The 23,019-nt window shown below is 43.6% G+C and overlaps 1 protein-coding gene across 1 annotated transcript; it reads left to right on the plus strand.

The window, feature by feature from the left end:
• LOC130103354 (uncharacterized) lies at positions 1 to 22,883 on the plus strand. The gene is made up of 10 exons (XM_056269603.1): positions 1 to 1,388; positions 8,271 to 8,720; positions 8,805 to 9,078; positions 9,265 to 9,361; positions 16,693 to 16,824; positions 16,918 to 17,046; positions 17,365 to 17,480; positions 19,545 to 19,588; positions 20,455 to 21,357; positions 22,450 to 22,883. The coding sequence occupies exons 1-10, from the start codon at positions 5 to 7 to the stop codon at positions 22,881 to 22,883; spliced, it is 3,963 nt and encodes a 1,320-aa protein (XP_056125578.1). The 5' UTR covers positions 1 to 4.
• The last annotated feature ends 136 nt before the right edge of the window (positions 22,884 to 23,019 follow it).

Genomic DNA, 23,019 nt, shown 5'->3' on the forward strand with positions numbered 1-23,019 from the left:
AAAGATGCCACTCAGTGATCAGAGTAAGAGTTCCAGCGGAAACTCAAACAAGAGGAAGACACGTGCTCAAACCTCCCAAGATTCATTTGGCAGCGATCATCAGCACACAATAAATCCAGCGCCGAATGAACTGCGCCTGGTTCTGCTGGGAAAAACAGGTGCAGGGAAAAGCGCGACGGGAAACACCATCCTGGGAAACAAGCACTTTGATGACGGACTGAGCATGAGCTCGGTCACAAAAGAGTGCAAGAGAGAGAGCGCAACGGTGGAGGAGCGAGAGCTGGTTCTTGTCGACACACCTGGTTTTTTTGACACAGACTTGACAGATGACGAATTAAAACAAGAAGTAATACATTGCCTGGCTTTGTGTTCTCCGGGTCCTCATGCGTTTCTGCTGGTGGTGCAGATAGACCGATTCACAAAGGAGCAGCAGCACACCGTAGAAATGATTCTGGAGATGTTTCATGAGGACATCACTCATTACACCATCCTCATATTCTCTCACGCGGATAAACTCAGAGGAGAATCCATTGAAGGGTTTATTTCAAAACAAAATCAGAAAGTGCAGGAGCTCGTGGAGAGATTTGGGAGGCGTTTCGTGGCCTTCGACAACACAAACCCTACAAACCGGGATCAGGTGAGTCAACTCCTGCAGAGGGTTGATGAGCTGCTCGTTCGAAATGATAACCATCACTTCACCAATCCAATCACAGAACAAATGCTGGCAGCGCAGAAGATAATAGAAGAGAAAATGCAATCTAGTATGGCCGAAAGAATGAAGAAAATTAAGAAGGAGGTGAGGAAACTGGCTGATGAGCGATGGCGTTCATTTATTGTGTCCATGAATGAAGAGAGGCAAGACACAGAGAGAAAAAGGAAACGCATGCAAAGCGGGATTGATCAGATAGAGAAGGATATAAGGAAAGAAAAGAAGAATGTGCGACCGATCCCAGCCAGACTGAAACGGTACAAAGCATCTCTGAAGAGAGAGCTGGAGAAACTGAGCAGACTGCTGGATAAAGAGACGGAGGAGGAGGAGGAGAGAATTGAAAGAAAAGATAAAGAAAAGAAGGACCTGGATATCTGGAAGAAAGAAGAGGAGCAGAGAAGACTGAGTGAAGAGAGGCAGAACTATAAACTTTCTGAAGATAATAAGAAATTGCTGATTATGCTGTCCAAGTTTATGCTGGGGGTCGGAGCTGCATATGCACCTGCGCTCCTGGCATTTCTGTTCCCTGCGGCTCCAGCTGTGGAAGTCGGATTTTCTGTCCAGTATTTGTCCAGCTTGCTCGGCTTTGGAGCTGCAGAAAGCGGGAGTTTTTTTGGGACGGTCGCTGGAGCTGCAGTGAAAGCTGCATCTGTAAAGCTGGCAACACTGACACACTGCTGCATTCAGTGATCCGTTTGTTATTGACAACCAGCATGAGTTCAGATATCAAGCTTTATTATAGACTGTAAAGACTTTATCAGTGGCTTTGGGTGCAAAGTACTTTTCTCATTCTTTTCCTCCTCTAAGATTTTAAAGAATTCTTGGCTAACATTTTACATTAAGGTTCCATTTGTTAATAATAGTTAACATGAACTGACAATGAAGGTTAATGTTAATTTCAACATTTACTAATACATTTTTAAAATCAAAAGTTGTATTTGATAACATTAGTTAATACACTGTGAACTTGGTTAAGATGTAACGTGAATGTTCGGTTTTGGTTTCTCTCTGTTTGCTCTGTTCCTGGTTCTGGTTGCCTGTGTTCATAGTTAGTTTCCTTGTTTGCTAATCAAGTTTAATAATCAATCAAAAAATGTTCTGTTTTACCTTGATAACTACTCCTTGTGTATTTAAGCCCTTTGTTCTCCCCAGTGTTTTGTCTTCCATTAATATGGCATATTAGGTTAGTGTCTATCATTCCTGTTCCTTTATTCTCCTGAGTGCCAATTAATAAAAGTCTATATGTTTAATTCTCTATTGTTGTGTTTACTGACCAGTAAATCTTAACAGAACGCTTTTTCTTCCTTTTTTCTTTTCCCCCATCACTAATAGACCTACTCGCGTCCAACTGCTCTGCCTTGAGCAGAAGGACTGTTCCCTGGAGAATCACACCAAAGATTTTTTGGATTTGTCATGCCTCACTCACTATCTGCATTTTTAACATTCAATTCAATTCAATTCAATTCAAATTTATTTGTATAGCGCTTTTCACAATACATATTGTTTCAAAGCAGCTTTACAGAAAGTGCATTTCAGAAATGTACATAGAAGAATATAGTTAGTTAATCATCATGTATTAATTTAGGGCATAACATATCGCCGGCGTTGAGTCGTCTCTTCACAGGCGTCGAGTCGTCTCATCGCAGGTGTTGGGGCATCAGAAGTCTCCGTGAGAGGCTGCTGGATACAAACTGGAGCTGACGAACACTATTTACCTCGGGACTAGCGTCCCGAGATAACAGCAGAAAAGCAGATGGGAAATAATTAGCGTAGCTGCTGTTCATAATATTAATGCATTCGATCTGATTCAACAATAGAAGGTAAGCATTATGTGAATGCTTGGCTAAAGAGATGCGTCTTTAATCTAGTTTTGAACTGGGAGAGCGAGTCTGAGCCACGAACAGTATCAGGAAGGCTATTCCAGAGTTTAGGAGCTAAATGTGAGAACGCCCTCCCTCCTTTAGTGGACTTAGATATCCTAGGAATGACCAGAAGCCTCGAATTTAGTGATCTTAACGAACGCGATGGATTGTAGGGCGATAGAAGGTCCATTAAATACACAGGAGCTAAACCATTTAGGGCTTTATAGGTCAGTAGTAGTACTTTGTAATTGATACGGAACTTAATAGGTAACCAGTGCAGAGATGATAAAATCGGTGTTATATGATCATATTTTCTTGACCTAGTAAGAACTCTAGCGGCTGCATTTTGCACTAACTGTAGCTTGTTTATTGAGGATGCAGGACAACCGGCTAATAAAGCATTACAGTAATCTAGTCTCGAGGTCATAAATGCATGAACTAACTTTTCTGCATCAGAAACAGATAGCATGTTACGTAATTTAGCAATGTTTCTAAGGTGGAAAAAGGCCGTTCTTGTAACATATGAAATATGATTTTCGAAAGACAAGTTGCGGTCTAGTATAACTCCCAGGTCTTTTACTGTAGTCGATAAGGTAACAGGACATCCTTCTAAATTAAAGTTGTATTGTAAGAGATTTTGTGGGTAGTTTTTTGGACCAATAAGTAATACCTCCGTTTTATCTGGATTTTATAGCAGGAAATTACACGTCATCCAGCAATTTATATCTTTAAGACATTCTGTCAATTTTGATGAGTTAGTGTTTTCATCTGGTCGTGATGAAATATATAATTGAGTGTCATCAGCATAGCAGTGGAAATTAATTCCATGTTTTCTTATAATATTACCAAGTGGCAGCATATATATTGAGAATAGCAGAGGGCCTAACACCGATCCTTGCGGTACTCCGTAGTCTACTGACGTTATCTTCGATTTTTCCCCATTTAAACAAACAAAATGGTAACGGTCCGATAAGTACGATCTGAACCAGCTTAATGCCTGTCCCTGAACACCAGTGTAGTTTTGTAGTCGATCCAAGAGTATTTTATGATCTATAGTGTCGAACGCAGCACTAAGATCGAGTAGAACTAATATTGAGATACAGCCTTGGTCAGAAGCTAAAAGTAAATCATTTGTAATTTTAACTAGCGCAGTTTCTGTGCTATGATGCGGTCTGAATCCTGACTGAAATTTTTCATATATCTCATTTTCTTGCAAGAAAGAGCACAATTGAGCGGACACAATTTTTTCTAGTATTTTAGACATAAATGGAAGATTTGAAATGGGTCTGTAATTTGCTAAGTTATTTTGATCTAATTGCGGTTTCTTAATAAGAGGTTTTATAACTGCCAGCTTGAATATTTTTGGAACATGACCTAAAGATAAAGACAAGTTAATAATATTGAGAAGAGGCTCTTCCACTACAGGTAACACTTCTTTCAGTAGTTTAGTGGGTATTGGATCTAATAAACATGTTGTTGGTTTAGATGCAATGATAAGTTTATTTAGCTCTTCCTGTCCTACAGTTGTAAAGCGGTGTAGTTGTTCTTGAGGGGCGATAATTGAGGCTGAATCATAAGACACCATAGAGGATTGTACATTTACAATTGTATTTCGGATGCTTTCTATTTTCTCATTGAAGTAATTCATAAAATCATTACAACTATACTGTAACGGAATAATTTGCTCGGGTGATGTCTGTTTATTTGTTAGTCTAGCCACGGTGTTAAATAAAAACCTTGGATTATTTTGGTTATTTTCTATTAGTTTGCGGAGATGCTCAGCCCTGGCTGCTTTTAGAGCCTTTTTATAACGTGACACACTGTCTTTCCACGCGATTCTAAAGACCTCTAAATTAGTTTGTTTCCATTTACGCTCTAAGTTACGAGTTTCTCTCTTGATAGCATGTGTAGTACTATTGTACCATGGTGCTTTAGTTTTCTCTCTAACCTTTTTTAATCTAATTGGTGCAACAATATCTAATGTACTAGAGAAAATGGTGCTCAAACTGCTGGTCATTTCCTCTAGTTCATCTGTTTGTTTGGGTTCACTGAGCAGCTGAGATAGATCAGGTAAGTCAAGTCAAGTCACATTTATTTATATAGCGCTTTTCACAATACAGATTGCATCAAAGCAGCTTCACAGTGATAACATGAAAGTAGTACAACACAGTTCAATAATATTGTTGAATATTAAATATCCCCAACTAAGCAAGCCAAAAGCAAGGCGACAGTGGCAAGGAACCAAAACTCCATCAGATTGGATGGAGAAAAAAACCTTGGGAGAACCCAGGCTAGTCAGGGGCCAGTTCTCCTCTGGCTAACAATCATAGGGTTTTAAAGAAGCTTTACAGTAAGTGCATATCAGAGAGTACCTGGAAAAAATACATTTAGTTAATCATGTAATATTTAGGGGATAACATATCGCCGGCGTTGAGTCGTCTCTTCGCAGGCGTTGAGTCGTCTCTTCACAGGCGTTGAGGCATCCGAAATCCCCGTGAGAGGCAGGATACCAAACTGGAGCCTACGAACGCCATTTTTCTCGGGACAAGCGTCCCGAGATAACAGCAGAAAGGCAGATGGGAAATAATTAGCATAGCTGATGTTCATAATGATTTCCATTACACGGGAGTAGGTGTTAGAAAACCATAATCTCACAACTCTCCGCAACCCAACCGCAACCATACGGACCGACCCGTTTGTCTATAAGGCTGTCGAGCCCCACTGGTGCGTTAAGCAGTTTCAGTGGCAAACGGTTCCGTATGGCATAGCAGAGGACTAAAAGGTAAGCATTATGTGAATGCTTGACTAAAGAGACACGTCTTTAGTCTAGTTTTAAACTGTGTCAGCGAGTCAGAGCATCGGACCGTATCGGGAAGGCTATTCCAGAGTTTTGGAGCTAAATGCGAGAATGCCCTCCCTCCTTTCGTGGACTTCGATATCCTAGGAATGACCAGAAGCCTTGAATTTAGTGATCTTAGAGAACGCGGTGGATTGTAGGGCGAAAGAAGGTCCGTTAAGTACATAGGAGCTAAACCATTAAGGGCTTTATAGGTCAGTAGTAGTACTTTGTAATTGATACGGAACTTAATAGGTAACCAGTGCAGAGATGATAAAATCGGTGTTATATGATCATATTTTCTTGATCTAGTAAGAACTCTAGCGGCTGCATTTTGCACTAACTGTAGCTTGTTTATTGAGGATGCAGGACAACCAGCTAATAAAGCATTACAGTAATCTAGTCTCGAGGTCATGAATGCATGAACTAACTTTTCTGCATCAGAAACAGATAGCATGTTACGTAATTTAGCAATGTTTCTAAGGTGGAAAAAGGCTGTTCTTGTAACAGATGAAATATAATTTTCGAAAGACAAGTTGCGGTCTAGTATAACACCCAGGTCTTTTACTGTAGTGGAAAAAGTAACAGGGCATCCTTCTATATTAAAGTCGTATTGTAAGAGGTTTTGTGTGTAGTTTTTTGGACCAATAAGTAATACCTCCGTTTTATCTGAATTTAATAGCAGGAAATTACGCGTCATCCAGCATTTTATATCTTTGAGACATTCTGTCAATTTAGATGAGGTAGTGTTTTCATCTGGTCGTGATGAAATATATAATTGAGTGTCGTCAGCATAACAGTGGAAATTAATTCCATGTTTTCTTATAATATTACCAAGTGGCAGCATATATATTGAGAATAGCAGAGGGCCTAGCACCGATCCTTGCGGTACTCCGTAGTCTACTGACGTTAACTTTGATTTTCCCCCATTTAAACAAACAAAATGATAACGGTCAGATAAGTACGATCTAAACCAGCTTAATGCCTGTCCCTGAACACCAGTGTAGTTTTGTAGTCGATCCAAGAGTATTTTATGATCTATAGTGTCGAACGCGGCGCTAAGATCAAGTAGGACTAGTATTGAGATACAGCCTTGGTCAGAAGCTAAGAGTAGATCATTTGTAATTTTAACTAGCGCAGTTTCTGTACTATGATGCGGTCTGAATCCTGACTGGAATTTTTCATAGATATCATTTTCTTGCAAAAAAGAGCACAGTTGAGCGGATACAACTTTTTCTAGTATTTTGGACATAAATGGAAGATTTATGTCCAAATTGGTAAGCTATTTGAGAATCTATCTATAGTGATTGGAAGGATTGTTCTGCCTGGTCTATAACGCGGCGCAACATGACAAATTTCAGCAGTACGTATTATACAAGTTACCATGTGATGATCAGTGAGATCGTCACTTTGCGGTATAATATCTATATCGGTTGGATTGGTTCCGTATGATATAATTAAATCTAGTGTATGATTTAGACGATGAGTGGGACCACTGACGTTTTGCTTGACCCCAAAGGAGTTTAATAAATCTGTAAACGCAGTCCCTAACGCATCATTTGAATTATCTACGTGTATGTTAAAATCTCCAACAATTATTGCTTTATCAGCATTGACCAATAGATCTGAGAGAAAGTCTGCAAACTCTTTTAGGAAATCAGTGTAGGGCCCTGGCGGTCTATATACAGTAGCCAAGGCTAGAGATAATAGGGATTTCTTTCTTACATCTAAGAGCCTAACATTTAGCACAAGTACTTCAAACATCACCAGCCTCAGCAAGCGGTCCAAGGCACAGCGATTTTTTGGAGTGGGTTTGGCGTTCACTATCGTCCCCAGCGGAGGACTTCACCAGCCCCACTCCAGATCCAGATCCAGCCAGCTGCACAGACATGCCGCTTGAGCCCACAGCAGACAGAAAGCTTGAGTTTGCTGCGATGCACGAGTCAGCGCCAGAAACAAGGACTGAGTCAGTCATCGCCCCGGTGCCTGAGCCTCACAAAATGTCTGACCAGGTGTGTTAGCCAGCAGGGCCGGCGCTCCGCACACGCACATCACGCACTGCGCGTAGGGCACCAAGTGCTTGGGGGGGCACCAAAAAATCGGCTCGTGAAAAATCATCACAATAGGCTACTAGTATAAATAACAAATAAAATATGTCTGAAGCATGTTAATATACAAAAGCAATACAAGAGTAATATAGGCCTAGACCAAATTAGTCGAGAAAAAGGTAAATCTCCTGTGCCAGTCTCCCTGTGGTGCCCCCCCTTCCCCACCTCCCAGTGGTCTGTTCGATTATGCCTCAATCAATTTCAAATTTGGCAGACACCGACCTCAGACATGGCCTCGAAAAGGCATCAAGAGTCGGGGGCGGAAAAAAGGGAAAAGAATAGACAGCGGGATGATACTCGCGCGTCGCTTGCAGGTAAGACAATGTTTTAAATAAAAATGTTAGTTTTGTAGCGCGGGCGCCCTTGCGTCGTGAATGCATGTCCAGGGGGGCGTCGCTAGTAGTGCAAATGATCCGGGGCTTTTTTAGCCCTGCATGTTGAATCTTTTATTTTAACGGGGGTCCGGGGGTTTCTCGAATTTTGAAACTTGGGCTGTTTAAGATGCAGTTAGTTTGTTTGAGAAGAAAAGGAAGACCGCTTAGATACGTTTTTTCGTTGTTGTTCTATGCGGATAATTTTCAAGAGGTTCATAGGCCAAGGCCCAAGGGCGATATCTGTTGGTGAAACTGCAATTAGAAAAAAAAACTGCAATTAGAGGGTGCACCACCAAGCATTTGTGCTTAGGGCACCCAAATGGCTAGCGCCGGCCCTGTTAGCCAGTAACATCATGTGCCACTGTGGGATTGCTTGAGTAGTACGAGGGAATGGAGAGAGTCTGCCTTGGTCAGATGCCTACACTGCCACTACTGAGGGTGAGCTGAAACTGGCCTCTGCATTATTTGATGACTTGGAAGTGGATGTTTACCCGAGTCTCTCGTCCCCGCTGGTTCCACCCAGCTCAAAGTCTCCTACGTCCCTGCTGGTTCTGCCCAGCTCGAAGGCTCCTGTGTCTCCAGAGCCCACACCCAGCCTCCCTCTTCCGCTAGTTCCCTTCAGCCCCTCGGCTCCTCCTCTGAAGCCACTCTATTGTGTGGAATTGACTCTGGTCTTCCGGTCTCCAGCTCCGCCTAATCAAGAGGATCCCCTGGCTCCACCTCCAGCTGCCGAGCCCCTCTCTCCACCTCGGCTCATTGACCAGTCGGCTCCACTTTGCTCCTCCTTCCCTCGGCTCCACCGGGCTACCTCGTCCCTCCGAGTCTACCTTGGTCAGACATCACTCTGCCTATACCACAAACTTACTGGGCTTTAGCTGCGCTTCTTCCCTCCATCTACTTCTTCGGCTTCGCTAGGCATCGCCTTGGTCCTCAGTACCCCGTCTCTGCCTCAGTCCTCTGGCACCCTGGCTCCACCTTGGACACTCGTCACTTCGGCTCCATCCTCTGTCCTCTGGCACCCTGGCTCCACCTCTGACACTCGTCACTCCGGCTCCGCCTCAGCCTCCAGGACCATCGGTGTCGTCCAGTCTCAAGCCCAGGGCTCCACTTCCATCAGCCTCGTCTCCACCATGGCTCCTCCCTCCTTTGACTCCACTGTGGGCTCCTCCTGCTCCTGGCTCCTCCCACTGTCATCGACACCCTGGTTTCTCCAACCTTCATCTCATCCTGTTGGTTGACCTTCGTCACCCCTCGTCCTCCTCCAGAGCCCCCTCCCTGCTCGGTTGGACTTGTTACAGTGCAGTGACACGCCTTCCGGGAGGGGGGACTGATGTAACATGTATTTTCGGTTTCCCTCTATTTGCTCTGTTCCCAGTTGCCATGGTCCGTTCAAGTCTTCCTGGGAAGTTCGTACGTACGAGGTGGGAAGTCGTGTTTACGACTGCAGGTGCGCTCAAGTCACTTTGGTCAGAGTAAGATGGCGGTGTATTTTATCTTAATTAATTACACAAAAATACAGCAAGGTTCTTAAACTCTACTTCTAAAAATGAAGAACAAAGAAATGTGCATCAGGTGTGCTTTGCTTTTTTATGTTTTTTTATTAATTTATGAAGCCACTGCAAACTTTATCGTTACATATTACATTGTTATATTATAATGACATCATATTCTGTACAGGCAATTAGCTTACTTTGCTGTAAATAGAAAAGCCTGACAATATAACTGCTAAATGCCTTTAAAGGGGTCATATAATGGTACATGCACTTTTACAAGTTAAAATGTGTGTTGGCAGTGCCTGTACACAAACATCATATAATGATAAAAATCCATCCAGTGGTTTTGTTTTAATCTCCTTATATGTTTTCCCCTGCCTCAAATCGAGCCGTTCGTTTTTGTGACGTCAATAAAACGGACGCCCCTCCCACGATTGTTGATTGACGGGAGCGTTTCAACACAGACCCGCCCTCGCACATAAGGTAGCTGTCAATCATAGTCTGCGCGGCGCGGACCGGACCGGCGCGGTCATTGTTGATATGCTGGAGCAATGTCTATGAGCAGAATGGCTCTAAGCGATTGTGGTGTTCTGTTCTTGGGTGTAATAACGAACACAGTCATTTTAATGTTCCTAAACCCGAACCGCTGAAGACGCAGTGGCTGAGTTTTGTTTTCGAAGGGAATATTCCCCACGAGCAACGTCAATGCTCTCATGTTTGCGCGAATCATTTCACACACCAGACTGCTTTATAAACGAGGGTCAGTATAAAGCTGGATTTGCTAAGAAGCAGCTCCTGAATAAAGGATCGGTAGCAGATATTCGTGTTCCTGCTGAACCTCCAGAAGAACGGAAGTGAGTGAAACGTTTTATTAAACTTTATATTAATATATTAATCTTTGCAAATCGCTAGCTGCACGCTTCACAATGAATGCGTCTAAGGTTTACACTCAGGGTACATTACGGCATGTTTTCTATGTATGACGTTCTCAATATAATTCATAATTCCACGTTTATACTGAACAACGCGTTATGGTTATTGTGTTATTGTGTTACAAACGGTGTATGCACAGAACAGAGAGGCGGAGTGAGCAAAGCTCATTATCATTTAAAGTCATATGCACTGAAACGGCGTGCTGAAAACAGAGCTGTTTTTGACCAGGTAAAATAAGTGTTTTCTTACAATACTAATGAGAATTTTTAATTAAAGTATATTACAAACTTTTAATTTAGACCCTAAAGAATCATATTAGCTTGTACAAAAATGGCATTATATGACCCCTTTAAGTATTGTGGTATTCCGCCATGTTTCTCAGTGACTCGCCCACAACTCGTAAAGATAAATTATTAAAATGTTTAAACAGTCTCCTTCTGTTTTTTTACGACACACTGATATTCATTAGGTTTGCGGTGTTGTGGCCATCTTTATGCGTGCGTTTGAGCACTGTGGGATATTCTGCGCGCAGTGGGATGGTTGGAACTCAACTGGCCTAATTCTTCGGTTAGAAAGAACTGCAGCTACTCCAGAGTGAACTTGTCCATTCTCAATATTTATTAAGCCACAAAAGTGCAAGTCGTAGACAGGTTTGCGTGGATATACATATAACAGTGGTCTCTGTGAGAGAACAAAATAAGGATGATAAATATAAATGATAACATGATATGACAGAATATACACAAATAGTGCCTGTATACATATACATGGAGAGGTTAAAGTTGTATTAGGTTAAAGTAAACCGTATTGAAATATATATACTCTAAATGCAGACCGCTGCAGCTAACAAGAGGTGTCAGATTACAAAGTGTGTGCGCTGCTCTAGCACTCCCGTGCGCTCTTTGTACCATTATTAATATGCCGATAAGACGAATATTTGAATCAACATGACAAGCAACTCCCTTTCCCATATGAATAAACATCGTTAACAAATATAACATGATGACTCACTGAATACGCGCGAGCACTGCGCCTGATTGTATGTATATTGACACAATAATATTTCTGAGGTAAAATAAACTGAATCCCGCTCTGACACTCTCTAAAAACCATCTACAATGACATTAAATATCTTTACTTACGTAGTTATGAACGCACAGCAATACCACACAAAGAAGAAAGACTTTTAGGAACGAAACAATGCCAGAAAAACTCCGTGCGCTGGATGCTGCTGGATGAAACTTTTTGCGCATACATCAGAACAAGTCTGAACAAGTTCGCCTCGCGCATGCGCGCGGCAGGGAATTTTGTACAGCCGCCCCACAAATTTACACAGGAAATTTGTAAATCCACAAAATGTCCGAAATTAACTACTGGTGCTAAGAACTAAACTTTAGGCATTTCAGGTAACACAATGAGTTTAGCAACAGGGCGGACATATGTATTGCCCTTGATGTCAACTTCGACGGCTCTTATTGCACCGTCGTCGCTTGGTAGGACTCGGGTCACCCTACCGACAGGCCATTTTGCTCTGGGAAGTTGAAAGTCCGCAATCAATACAACCTGACCGACTGCTAGGTTTGGTGTGATGTTCTGCCACTTCTGTCGAAGCTGAAGACTGGGTAGGTAGTCTCTGAGGAACTGGGTCCAGAAGTGATCGGCGATCACTTGGCTGTGTCTGTAGCGGCGCCGTCCAAGTAGATTGCTGGGTCCATACACAGCCTGAGGTAGGGAGGCGTCCCGCCGCCCCATGAGCAGCAAATTGGGGGTAATAGGGTCAGGATCTGCTATATCAGATGATACGTACCCCAGGGGTTTTGAATTTACGATGCCTTCCACTTCGATCAATACTGTGGTAAGGACTTCCTCCGAGACGGTGTGATCTTTCAGGACAACTTGGAGGGCAGCTTTGACTGATTTAATTTCCCTCTCCCATACTCCCCCGAAGTGAGGTGCGTGAGGTGGGTTGAATTGGAAGGAAATTTTTTGTTTGGCTAGTTGCTCTTGGAGTGATGGTTCCATTTCAGTAAAGGCTTCAGAGAGCTCACGCTCTCCCCCCCTGAAGTTGGTGCCTCTGTCGCAGATGATCTCAAAGGGCTTTCCTCTCCTTGATATGAAACGTCTGAGGGCTAGTAAAAATGAATCTGCATCCATGCTGCATAACAAGTCGAGATGTACGCATCTTGTAGTGAGACATTTAAATATTATGCCCCATCTCTTTTCTTGTCGTCTGCCAATTTTGATTACATAGGGACCAAAACAATCAACTCCCGTGGACCAGAATGGAGGTTGACTAATTCTCAGACGGGAGGCAGGCAGGTCAGCCATTTTAGGTACAATGGGCTTGCCACGCCATTTGCGACACTCAGCGCATTGTCTCTGGTACTTTTTTACCACCTGGCGGCCTCTGAGAACCCAATAGGTTCGTCTTAGCTCGGCGAAGACTCTTTCTGAACCGGCGTGCATCAGGCGGTTATCAAAGTCTTGGATTAGCAGTTTTGTTATGGGGTGTTCTGGGGCCAACACAATAGGATGAAGTGCATCCTCTGGCAGTGTTGCTGCTTTGCGTAATCTACCACCCACTCGTATCAGATTAAGATGAGGATCCAAAGTTGGAGCAAGGGAGTATAATCGACTGTTTGAATGCACCGATTTATTGGATTTAAGGGCATGCACTTCCTTAGGAAAACTTTCAGTCTGTGCACGTCTGAGTACAGCAGTTTCAGTCTCTATGCGTTCTGTGGCAGACATAGGGGGTGCTGCCGAACCATGCAGAGACTGATATGTGGTCGTGATGAGATCGTCCCATGATTCGCAGTTATCTATATCAGGTAAAGAGGCATGACTGATTGTGACATTACCGCAGAATGTGGATTTACGGAGTTCTTCTGAATCTTCTACTGACACTGACGGGTGGATTGGCCAGTGGTCTGGAGATTGGTGCAGAAATTCTGGACCTTGCTTCCATCTGCAGGTTTGGGACAGATCTATGAGGGTCTTACCCCGGGTTATATCATCGGCAGGGTTGTTATTCGAGTCCACGTATTTCCAGTTCTCATATCCAATGAGGTCTTGAATCTCTGCGATTCGCGTGCCCACAAACACTTTGTAGTTGCATGACTCAGACTGTATCCAGTGTAATACGGTTGTTGAATCGGACCACATGATTGTCTGTCTGAGATTAAGTGTAAGTTCTGTGTTCAGTGTTTTGGCTAGCTGAGCTCCAGACAATGCTGCACAGAGTTCAAGGCGTGGAATGGAGAGTTGCTTCTTGGGTGCCACTCGTGACCTCGCCATGATGAATGCGATTTGAATGTCATTACCCGTTTCTACCCGTAAATAGGCTACAGAGCCATATGCCTTCTCCGAGGCATCACAGAAGACATGCATATCGATAGTGGAGGAGGTGTTGTTGCATGCTGGTGTGTAACACCTAGGTAGTGTTATTCTCTGTAGGTTAGGAAGCTCTTCTTCCCAAGCATGCCATTCTGAGAAAAGGTCAGCTGGCAGAGGTTCATCCCAACCTCCAACTCTCTTCCATAGTGATTGCACCATGATTTTGGCCCTTGTGGTGAACGGGATGATGTAACCTAATGGGTCATACTGGCTTGCCAGGATGCGATAGACATTTCTCATTGAGGTTTCTCCACTTGTTGACACAGGTCTGTGTTTATAACCTAAAGTGTCCTGGGAACAATGCCACACTAGGCCGAGGGTCGACTCTTGTGGATCAGTTTTGTCTGCCGAAAGCCACCGCTCGCAGCCTACTGATTTGGCTTCAGCGGGTAGATGTGCAATCACATTGGGAACATTGCTAGCCCACTGCCTTATGTCAAAACCACCAGATGCTAATAATGCTCTCATTTTATCAATGAGTTTTTTAGCCTGATGCTGAGACTGAAGAGATTGTAAACAATTGTCCACATAGAAAGACTGCTGGACAGACTCCACTACATCTTCATTGCCCTCACTGTTGTCTCTGACATGTCTCTGGAGGGCATAAGTAGCACAGCATGGACTACAGGTGGTCCCAAATGGTAACACTCGCCATTCATAGATGTCTGGGTTACGATCTCTTTCCATGTCTCTCCAGAGAAAGCGGAGCAATGGCTGGTCTTCAGGTAACAGTCTGATCTGGTGAAACATGGCTCGTATGTCTCCACTTATCGCAACGGTATACTCTCTGAACCTGAGCAGGACTCCCAGCAGTGGTGGACCAAGAGTGGGACCAGGGAGTAGATTGTCATTTAGGCTCATTTGATTGTAGGTGTAAGAGCAATTGAAGACTACCCGGGCTTTGTCATTGTGCAGCACAATGTGGTGAGGAACGTACCATGAATTACCGGAATTGACACCTTCTGGGTTGGTTATTCGCTCTGCATAACCTGCCTGCTCAAGCTTGTGTATCTCGTTGTCATACACGTTCGCCAGATCAGGATTATTAACAAGGCGACGTTCTGTAGCTCTTAAAAGAGCCATGACAGCATTTGGTGGTGCTTGGAGTTTAGCCGTGTCTCGCTTATGAAGTAATGGGGTAGCATAGCGGGTTGCACCATCAACTGTAACATGCACCGTTTTCTCCTCCAACATTGCAAGTGCAGCTTTGTCTTGTCTGGAACGGACTACTTCTTTCTCGTTTCTCTGTGGCAGTAGGTCAAGCTGCCACAACCGCTCAACATGTTGACGTAACTCTTGCATGGGAGGAAGGAATGTGGTGTGAAGGCATGAGCTTACATTTGAGGGTTGCTGGAGAAAGGTTGTTGGCCCTTGAACTGTCCATCCAAGAAGAGTGTGTACTGCTACAGGGCTACCAAGCGGTCCCATACGGATTGGGCAGTTTGGTGTGATCAGCTGTGGGAAATCTGATCCTATGAGTAGCAAAGGCTGCACTTTAGTGAAACCTTTCAACGGGATGTCCCTTAAGTGACCATATCTTCCTTTCAGTGAGTTCACGGGACAAGACTGTTCAGCCAGATTGAGCTCTTCAGCTGTAAATGCCCTTTGGATTTGATGTTTCACATTTGGGTGTGATATCGCAGATACTTCAAAGGAGACTGCATTTCCTCTTAGCTGAACGAGATCTTGTCTTATTGTTCTGAGAGTCAAAGTTTCTTCTGATCCTTTCAAGCCCAGTTGTTTGACTGCTGCTGGCAGGATAATTGTTCTTTCCGAACCATCATCTAACACAGCATGTGTATCCATGAACCTTTTACCACTGCGAAGTCTTACTGGGACAACTTTTAACATCACTCTGCCTGAATGACTGGCCTGATCCAAGTAAACTTGAGAAGTGGTTGTGCTCACTGTGAGTATGCTCTGGTTTTCCGCAGCCACGGCAACTTCATGCAGAACAGGCAGGTGGAGTCCTCCACAGGTAGAGCAAGTTTTCTTGAGCGTGCAGCTGTCCTGTTTGTGACCTCGTCCACATCTCCAGCATTTATTTTGCTCTTTAATCCAGCTTCCTCTTTGTGTGTGGCTCAACTTGCAAAAGGCTGCACAAGCATTGAGATAATGCTCATGGTTGTTGCAGTAGGGACAAAAGGGCTTAAAGCGATCCCGCTTTTTAGCTGTAGTTGCCATTTTAGTGTCTGTGAGGGAGCTGGAGGGCAAATTGATGGTTTTATGTTGTTCACTGCCTGTGAGAATTGTGGCTGCCTTGGCTTTGGGATAAGAAAGAGGTTTCTGCTCTCGCCGATAGGGCTCTGTATGCGCTGGCCCTGTTACACGCCTAGATATTTGAATGGCCTGGGCCTTCCTTTCCAGCCACTCAGCAAATTCAGGCAGAGTGTAAGTCCTGGAACTGCCGCTCACAATTATATGCTTGTTGAGACAGTACTCTATGAATGAGTCTCTATAGCTGACAGGCAGTTTGGTCAGTAGAGTGTCAACGTGTGAGCCACACTGCAGTTCGTATCTAGAGGGTCCATCCATTGTGTTCAACATGCCCACCAGTGTGTTAACAGCTGCCGCAAAGTCCTCAAACCCCTGCGCATCACCTGGTCGAATAGCTGGTGCATTGAGGATAGCTCTCAACTCGCTCTGAATTAACTGTCTTGGTTGACCGTATCTCTGTTCAAGAGCCTGCATGGCACTGGTGTAAGGAAATGGGCTGTTAACATATCTCTTAGCTACCTGATAAGCAGCGGGTAGAGTTAGATGATCCAAAAGCACTTGATATTTATAGTCCTCTGTTAGATGCCTGTGTGGACCAAGGATGCTGTCCAGTCCTTTCTTGAGCATAAGGAAATCACTCTCTTTCCCAGAAGAGAAGACTGCCAGTTTTGGTTTGGGTATGCCATAGGAGGAGGCAATGGCCATTTCCATAAGTCCCGGTGCCACAGGATTGACAGGATAATAATACTGTGGTTGTGGTCCAGGCCAAGGAGGTGGAGGCAGAGGCAGTGGTTGATAAGGGCGTTGAGGATGCATCGCTGCTTGCGCTGGTACAGGAGGAACTGGAGCTGGCCCTATATGCTGGTACTGTGACCGCAGTGAGGCTGGCGCAGCTGGTATAGCAACTGGCTGACGTTGGGGTTGCACATAAAAATGCTTAGGCTGTACAATAGCTGATTGATGCGGTGGCTGTATGCGGGCTGGTGCAGGGTGAACTGGAGTCGGCTGATGCTGTGGCTGTAACTGAGAATAGGCAGGCTGAACAGGCTGAGCAGCCGTGGGGGGCCATGAGTCTGATCGTCGGAGTTCCGCACATGGCCTCTGAGGCTGTGGCCCAGGCAGGGAAGATACACGAGCTATATTAGGTGGATGCAGGCTCGGTTGCGACTGCAGCTGCATAGAGGGCTCGTGGTAAAGTGTTTCCTCATATTGTGGAGACGATGCTACAGTCATAGAGGGTTCTAATCCAGTGTTACTTAGTTCAATGTGAGGAAGACTCTCATATTGTCCGTAAGCAGGAGATCTAGATTCAAAAGATACCTGTCTAGCACTGTCCATTCTGATTTGAAGCTCTCTCATCTCACTGCTTAAATCTTTCCAGCGGGCCTCTAAGTGATGAAGCTTTACATTTTCAAAGTCTCTGTCCCTGTGAGCAGGAGTGCCCTGGCTTGTATAGGATATTCCTGCAGCGACCTCTGCTGATGAAGAATGAACATGACGTGGAAGTGGATAATCAAGCACATAATCCTCCAAGTAGGTGGGCACCCGCCGGGTACGACTTGGACGAGGATCTGGCACTTGTTCTCCCTCATAGTAATCTCTGGATGTAGCCATAGCGCAGCTGATGTCCCGATCCGGCTCGAAGGACCAATTTTGTGGGATATTCTGCGCGCAGTGGGATGGTTGGAACTCAACTGGCCTAATTCTTCGGTTAGAAAGAACTGCAGCTACTCCAGAGTGAACTTGTCCATTCTCAATATTTATTAAGCCACAAAAGTGCAAGTCGTAGACAGGTTTGCGTGGATATACATATAACAGTGGTCTCTGTGAGAGAACAAAATAAGGATGATAAATATAAATGATAACATGATATGACAGAATATACACAAATAGTGCCTGTATACATATACATGGAGAGGTTAAAGTTGTATTAGGTTAAAGTAAACCGTATTGAAATATATATACTCTAAATGCAGACCGCTGCAGCTAACAAGAGGTGTCAGATTACAAAGTGTGTGCGCTGCTCTAGCACTCCCGTGCGCTCTTTGTACCATTATTAATATGCCGATAAGACGAATATTTGAATCAACATGACAAGCAACTCCCTTTCCCATATGAATAAACATCGTTAACAAATATAACATGATGACTCACTGAATACGCGCGAGCACTGCGCCTGATTGTATGTATATTGACACAATAATATTTCTGAGGTAAAATAAACTGAATCCCGCTCTGACACTCTCTAAAAACCATCTACAATGACATTAAATATCTTTACTTACGTAGTTATGAACGCACAGCAATACCACACAAAGAAGAAAGACTTTTAGGAACGAAACAATGCCAGAAAAACTCCGTGCGCTGGATGCTGCTGGATGAAACTTTTTGCGCATACATCAGAACAAGTCTGAACAAGTTCGCCTCGCGCATGCGCGCGGCAGGGAATTTTGTACAAGCACTGATTAGGCTATGTATATTTTATATAGAAGGCTCGTTATTATGTTTTATGGCTTATTAACATAAATGCACGATTAGTCGACTAATCGCTTAAATTAACGACTACTAGTCGACCAAAGTTTGGGTTTAGTTCTTCCACCGTTGGAATTTTGTCTATATTGCACGAGATGGAGTCTGTGGATTCTGAAGTTTATTTAACTTTAGTTGTCCTTCAAAGAAACTCCACAAGGTGTCAGGCTCTCTCTTATCTGCATCATGAGCCCCCTTGCATTGAGTCTTTTAATCCTTCATCTCCACATATTTTCCCAGCTTGTTTTTCTGCATCCGTTATTTCTTCATCTTCCAGGTACAGATTAATTTGTTGTTTAAATAAAGACTTTGCTTCACTCAGATCGGGATCAGAAGAGTTCTTCATCATTGGTAGTTTGCATTTATTTTGTGCTCTTATCTTATCTTGAGCGTATAAATGTTAATGAACTGAATTTGGCGACAATGCCAAATTCAAAAAGTTATTGAATATTTTTCATAAATAAAAATCATAAAAAATATGCAAAAATACATTTTTCCTAAAATAAGTGTTGTAGTATAACCAGCAGGACAGCAGTGGTGTGTGATCTGAATGGTGATCTGGTGTCTTCTGTCACCTGATGGAGTTTTGGTTCCTTGCCACTGTTGCCTTGGCTTTTGGCTTGCTTAGTTGGGGACATTTAATATTCTACAATATTATTGATCTGCCTTACTTAAGGTGGACGTTGATGCAATTTTGTTCTAGAAACAAACTTTGTTGTATTATTTTCATGTTATCACTGTGAAGCTGCTTTGATACAAAGCGCTATATAAATAAAGGTGACTTGACTTGACTATAGTGTGTGACAGTGAAGTTATTGACTGGTTTTGTAGTTTTGCACTTTGCACAGGTCCTGGATCTGTCTCAGTCTGCGCTCACAGATCTATGTGTTCTGTCCACTACGAAAGAAAGCGTTTCGAGGAGAATTAGGTTGTAGCTGCTTGTCCACGTTATACGATTAAAAACAGGTGTTATTTGTGTAGTTACCACGTTTAGCTCGCGAGTTATTAATCCAGGAAGTTCGAGTCTGTGAATCTATTGCACTTCAGGTCAGTTCCGCTTCTGTAAGTCCTGCCCATCATAAACCAGTCAAGACAAGGAACACGGGACACCAGAAAACATGTCCAACGAAGGTAATTATTCATTTCATTTCATTTCATTCATTTATTTATAAAGCACATTTAATGCAACAGCTGTTCGCTCAACGATCACAGAAATAAGAACAGAGAGGGAATATAAAAAATATGAAACGCACAAAAACATAGACACGGTAATGATCAAACATCATGAAGATGCAGGACGCTTTTACTGTAACTTTACTGTTTAAAAATAAAGATCATTTATTGGTTTAAGTGTAATTTATTCATAAGAAGACTACACTTATTTGAACATTATTACTTTATTCTTGTATTTAGTAAAAATTCTGGATTTGTTCGAATGAAAAAAGCCTTGATGAAGAACATGCATTGTTTATGGGATTGTATGTATCTTACACACATTAACATTTGGTTCACTGTGTGTGTGTGTGTGTGTGTGTGATGGGTATGTTTAGGTATAGGGTTAATGTGTGTGTGTGTGATGGGTAGGTTTAGGGGTCGGGCTAGTGTGTGTGTGCGTGTGTGTGTGATGGGTAGGTTTAGGTATAGGGTTAATGTGTGTGTGTGTGTGTGTGTGTGTGTGTGTGTGTGTGTGTGTGTGTGTGTGTGTGTATATGATGGGTAGGTTTAGGTATAGGGTTAATGTGTGTGTGTGTGTGTGTGTGTGTGTGTGTGTGTGTGTGTGTGTGTGTGTGTGTGTGTGTGATGGGTAGGTTTAGGTATAGGGTTAATGTGTGTGTGTGTGTGTGTGTGTGTGTGTGTGTGTGTGTGTGTGTGTGTGTGTGTGTGATGGGTAGGTTTAGGTATAGGGTTAATGTGTGTGTGTGTGTGTGTGTGTGTAAGATAGATACAAACACATAATAATCACAATAAATAAGGATCACTTTATTTGTCAGGCGCAGACAGTGTTCCTGATGTCCAGCTGAGGAAAAGGTCCAACAGTGACTCGAATGAGAGAAAACACACAAACGAGAAACCTGCACAAACGGACTGCAAACCCCGTCCAGCGCGGAGCGAACTGCGCCTGGTTCTGCTGGGAAAAACCGGCGCAGGGAAAAGCGCGACGGGAAACACCATCCTGGGAAACAAGCACTTTGATGACGGACTGAGCATGAGCTCGGTCACAGAAGAGTGCAGGAGAGAGAGCGCAACGGTGGAGGAGCGAGAGCTGGTTCTCGTCGACACGCCGGATTTCTCTGACACGGATCAAACGCTTCGGAAGCTTAACCGTTGCCTGGCGTGGTGTTCTCCGGGTCCTCATGCAGTTCTGCTGGTGGTGCCGATAGGCCGGTTCACAGAGGAGCAGCAGCGATCCGTACACATGATTCTGGAGATGTTTCATGAGGACATCACTCATTACACCATCCTCATATTCTCTCACGCGGATAAACTCAGAGGAGAATCCATCGAAGGGTTTATTTCAAGATCGGAAAATCGGAAAGTGCAGGAGCTCGTGGAGAGATTCGGGAGGCGATTCGTGGCCTTCGACAACACAAACCCTACAAACCGGGATCAGGTGAGTCAACTCCTGCAGAGGGTTGATGAGCTGCTCGCTCGAAATGACAACCGTCACTTCACCAATCCAATCACAGAGGATACCGAGAGAATATTAGAAGACAGAAGACAAGCGGATGTGGCTGAAAGAAAGAGGAGAATCACAAATGACGTCAGAAAACTGGCTAATGTCCGCAGGGCTGCGTTCAGCACGTCCGTGAAGGAAGAGCGGCGGGACTCGGAGAGAACACGGGAACGCACAGCGCCGCCGCTCCCACCACGCGCATCACGCGCTGTGCGTAGGGCACCAAGTGCTGAGGGGGCACCAAAAATAGCCTAATGAAAAACCAATCATCAAACTTCTTGTTATAATCAGATTCAGCGCGTTCTTCCTCTTCATTCCGCAGCGGCGCCGAGCAGAGACAGAGAGCACGTCAGAAACACAGGACAGGGTGTGTGTGTGTGTGTGTGTGTTCATGTGTGTGTTCTTCTGAGCCTCATTGGTCTGTCACTGCTCGTCAATGTCAGAATATTTGAGATGACCAATCAAATCAAAGTAGGCAGGCTTTATGTTCACAGACGCTGAGCGCGAATTTTAACAGTGCAACTCGACGCTTCAGTGTACGGTCAAGTGCGAGATAAGATGTAAGTAGCTAAACTTAACTTTATTTGACAGGTTTTTTTAGGTCATAAATGTTAAACGAATGACAAAAAATAATTAGGCAAACTAATATAGTTTTGTCTAATTTCGCCATTTTTAACTGAAAATAGGCCTGTAACATGTAGCCTAGTGTAATAGTTTAGGCTACTGTCATTGTGAGGGGACAAGAAACATGAACAAAGCCGTTTTCATCATGTTAGGCACAGGATTTATAATGAATGTGTACATATTGAGAATAAAATACAAAATGTAACCTTTAGTAAATTAAAAAAAGCCAACTTTAGGAGGGGAAGAGACAGGGCAAGATAAAAACAAAGAGAAAAAGAGTGTGATGCTGATGAGGAGAGAAAAATAATCAGCTGCACACTGACATGGTTTTAAAGCTGTTGTTATCGAATTATTATTATTATTATTATTTTTGCCTTCACAACATCTTAAAATGCACATCTGTAGTTCAGAAAAATCCAAAAATTTCCCCCGAACACCCCTAACTAACCTGCCTCAAATTCGGGATCCCAGTGATTATAAAACCATGCCATTGCATGGTAATGAAACTAGTTAATAGTAAACATTAGACCCTAATCTAAAGTGTTACTTTTTAGCTTTTTATTTTTTTTATAAATCATACCCTCATTGGGGGCTTAGCCCCCCAAAATGAAAATCCTAAATGAAAATGTTTTTTTTTAGGGGGGGCGGGGGGGGCATCATAAATGAATTATGCTTGGGGCACCAAAATGGCTAGCAGCGGCACTGCAACGCATACGAGGCGGGATTGATCAGATAGAGAGGGATATACAGAGAGAAGAGGAGACTCTGCGACCGATCCCAGCCAGACTGGGGCGTCTCAGAGCGTCTCTGAAGAGAGAGAAGGAGAGACTGAGAAGACTGGAGGAAAGAGAGAAGGAGGAGGAGAAGGAGAGAACTGAGAGACAGAGGAGAGAAAAGAAAGATCTGGAAATCTGGAGGAAAGAGGAAGAGCAGAGGAGACTGAGCGAAGAAGGGCAGAGCTGGGAACTTGCTAAAGATGAGCTCAAGAAGAAGCTTTGGATTCTGTGTGTGTTTTCACTGGGGTTACTGGTTGGGTTACTGGTTGGATTTATACTCACACTTCTACAGAAAACATCAGAAGATTGTCCACAGAACTCTTGGTTTGATAACATTAAATGGAAACGCTGAAACTGCAGCATTCAGTGATTCATGATTAACAACCAGGAGGAGTTCAGAAATCAGCTTCATTATAGACCTCACCGACAGCACTGGGTCTGAAGCTCGTTTCCAAAGAACTAAACCATCTATATCTATCTATCACTCC

Source organism: Rhinichthys klamathensis, unplaced genomic scaffold (assembly GCF_029890125.1).
Source record: "Rhinichthys klamathensis goyatoka isolate OS25496 unplaced genomic scaffold, OSU_Roscu_1.1 h1tg000284l_1, whole genome shotgun sequence".
Classification (NCBI taxonomy): domain Eukaryota; kingdom Metazoa; phylum Chordata; class Actinopteri; order Cypriniformes; family Leuciscidae; genus Rhinichthys; species Rhinichthys klamathensis.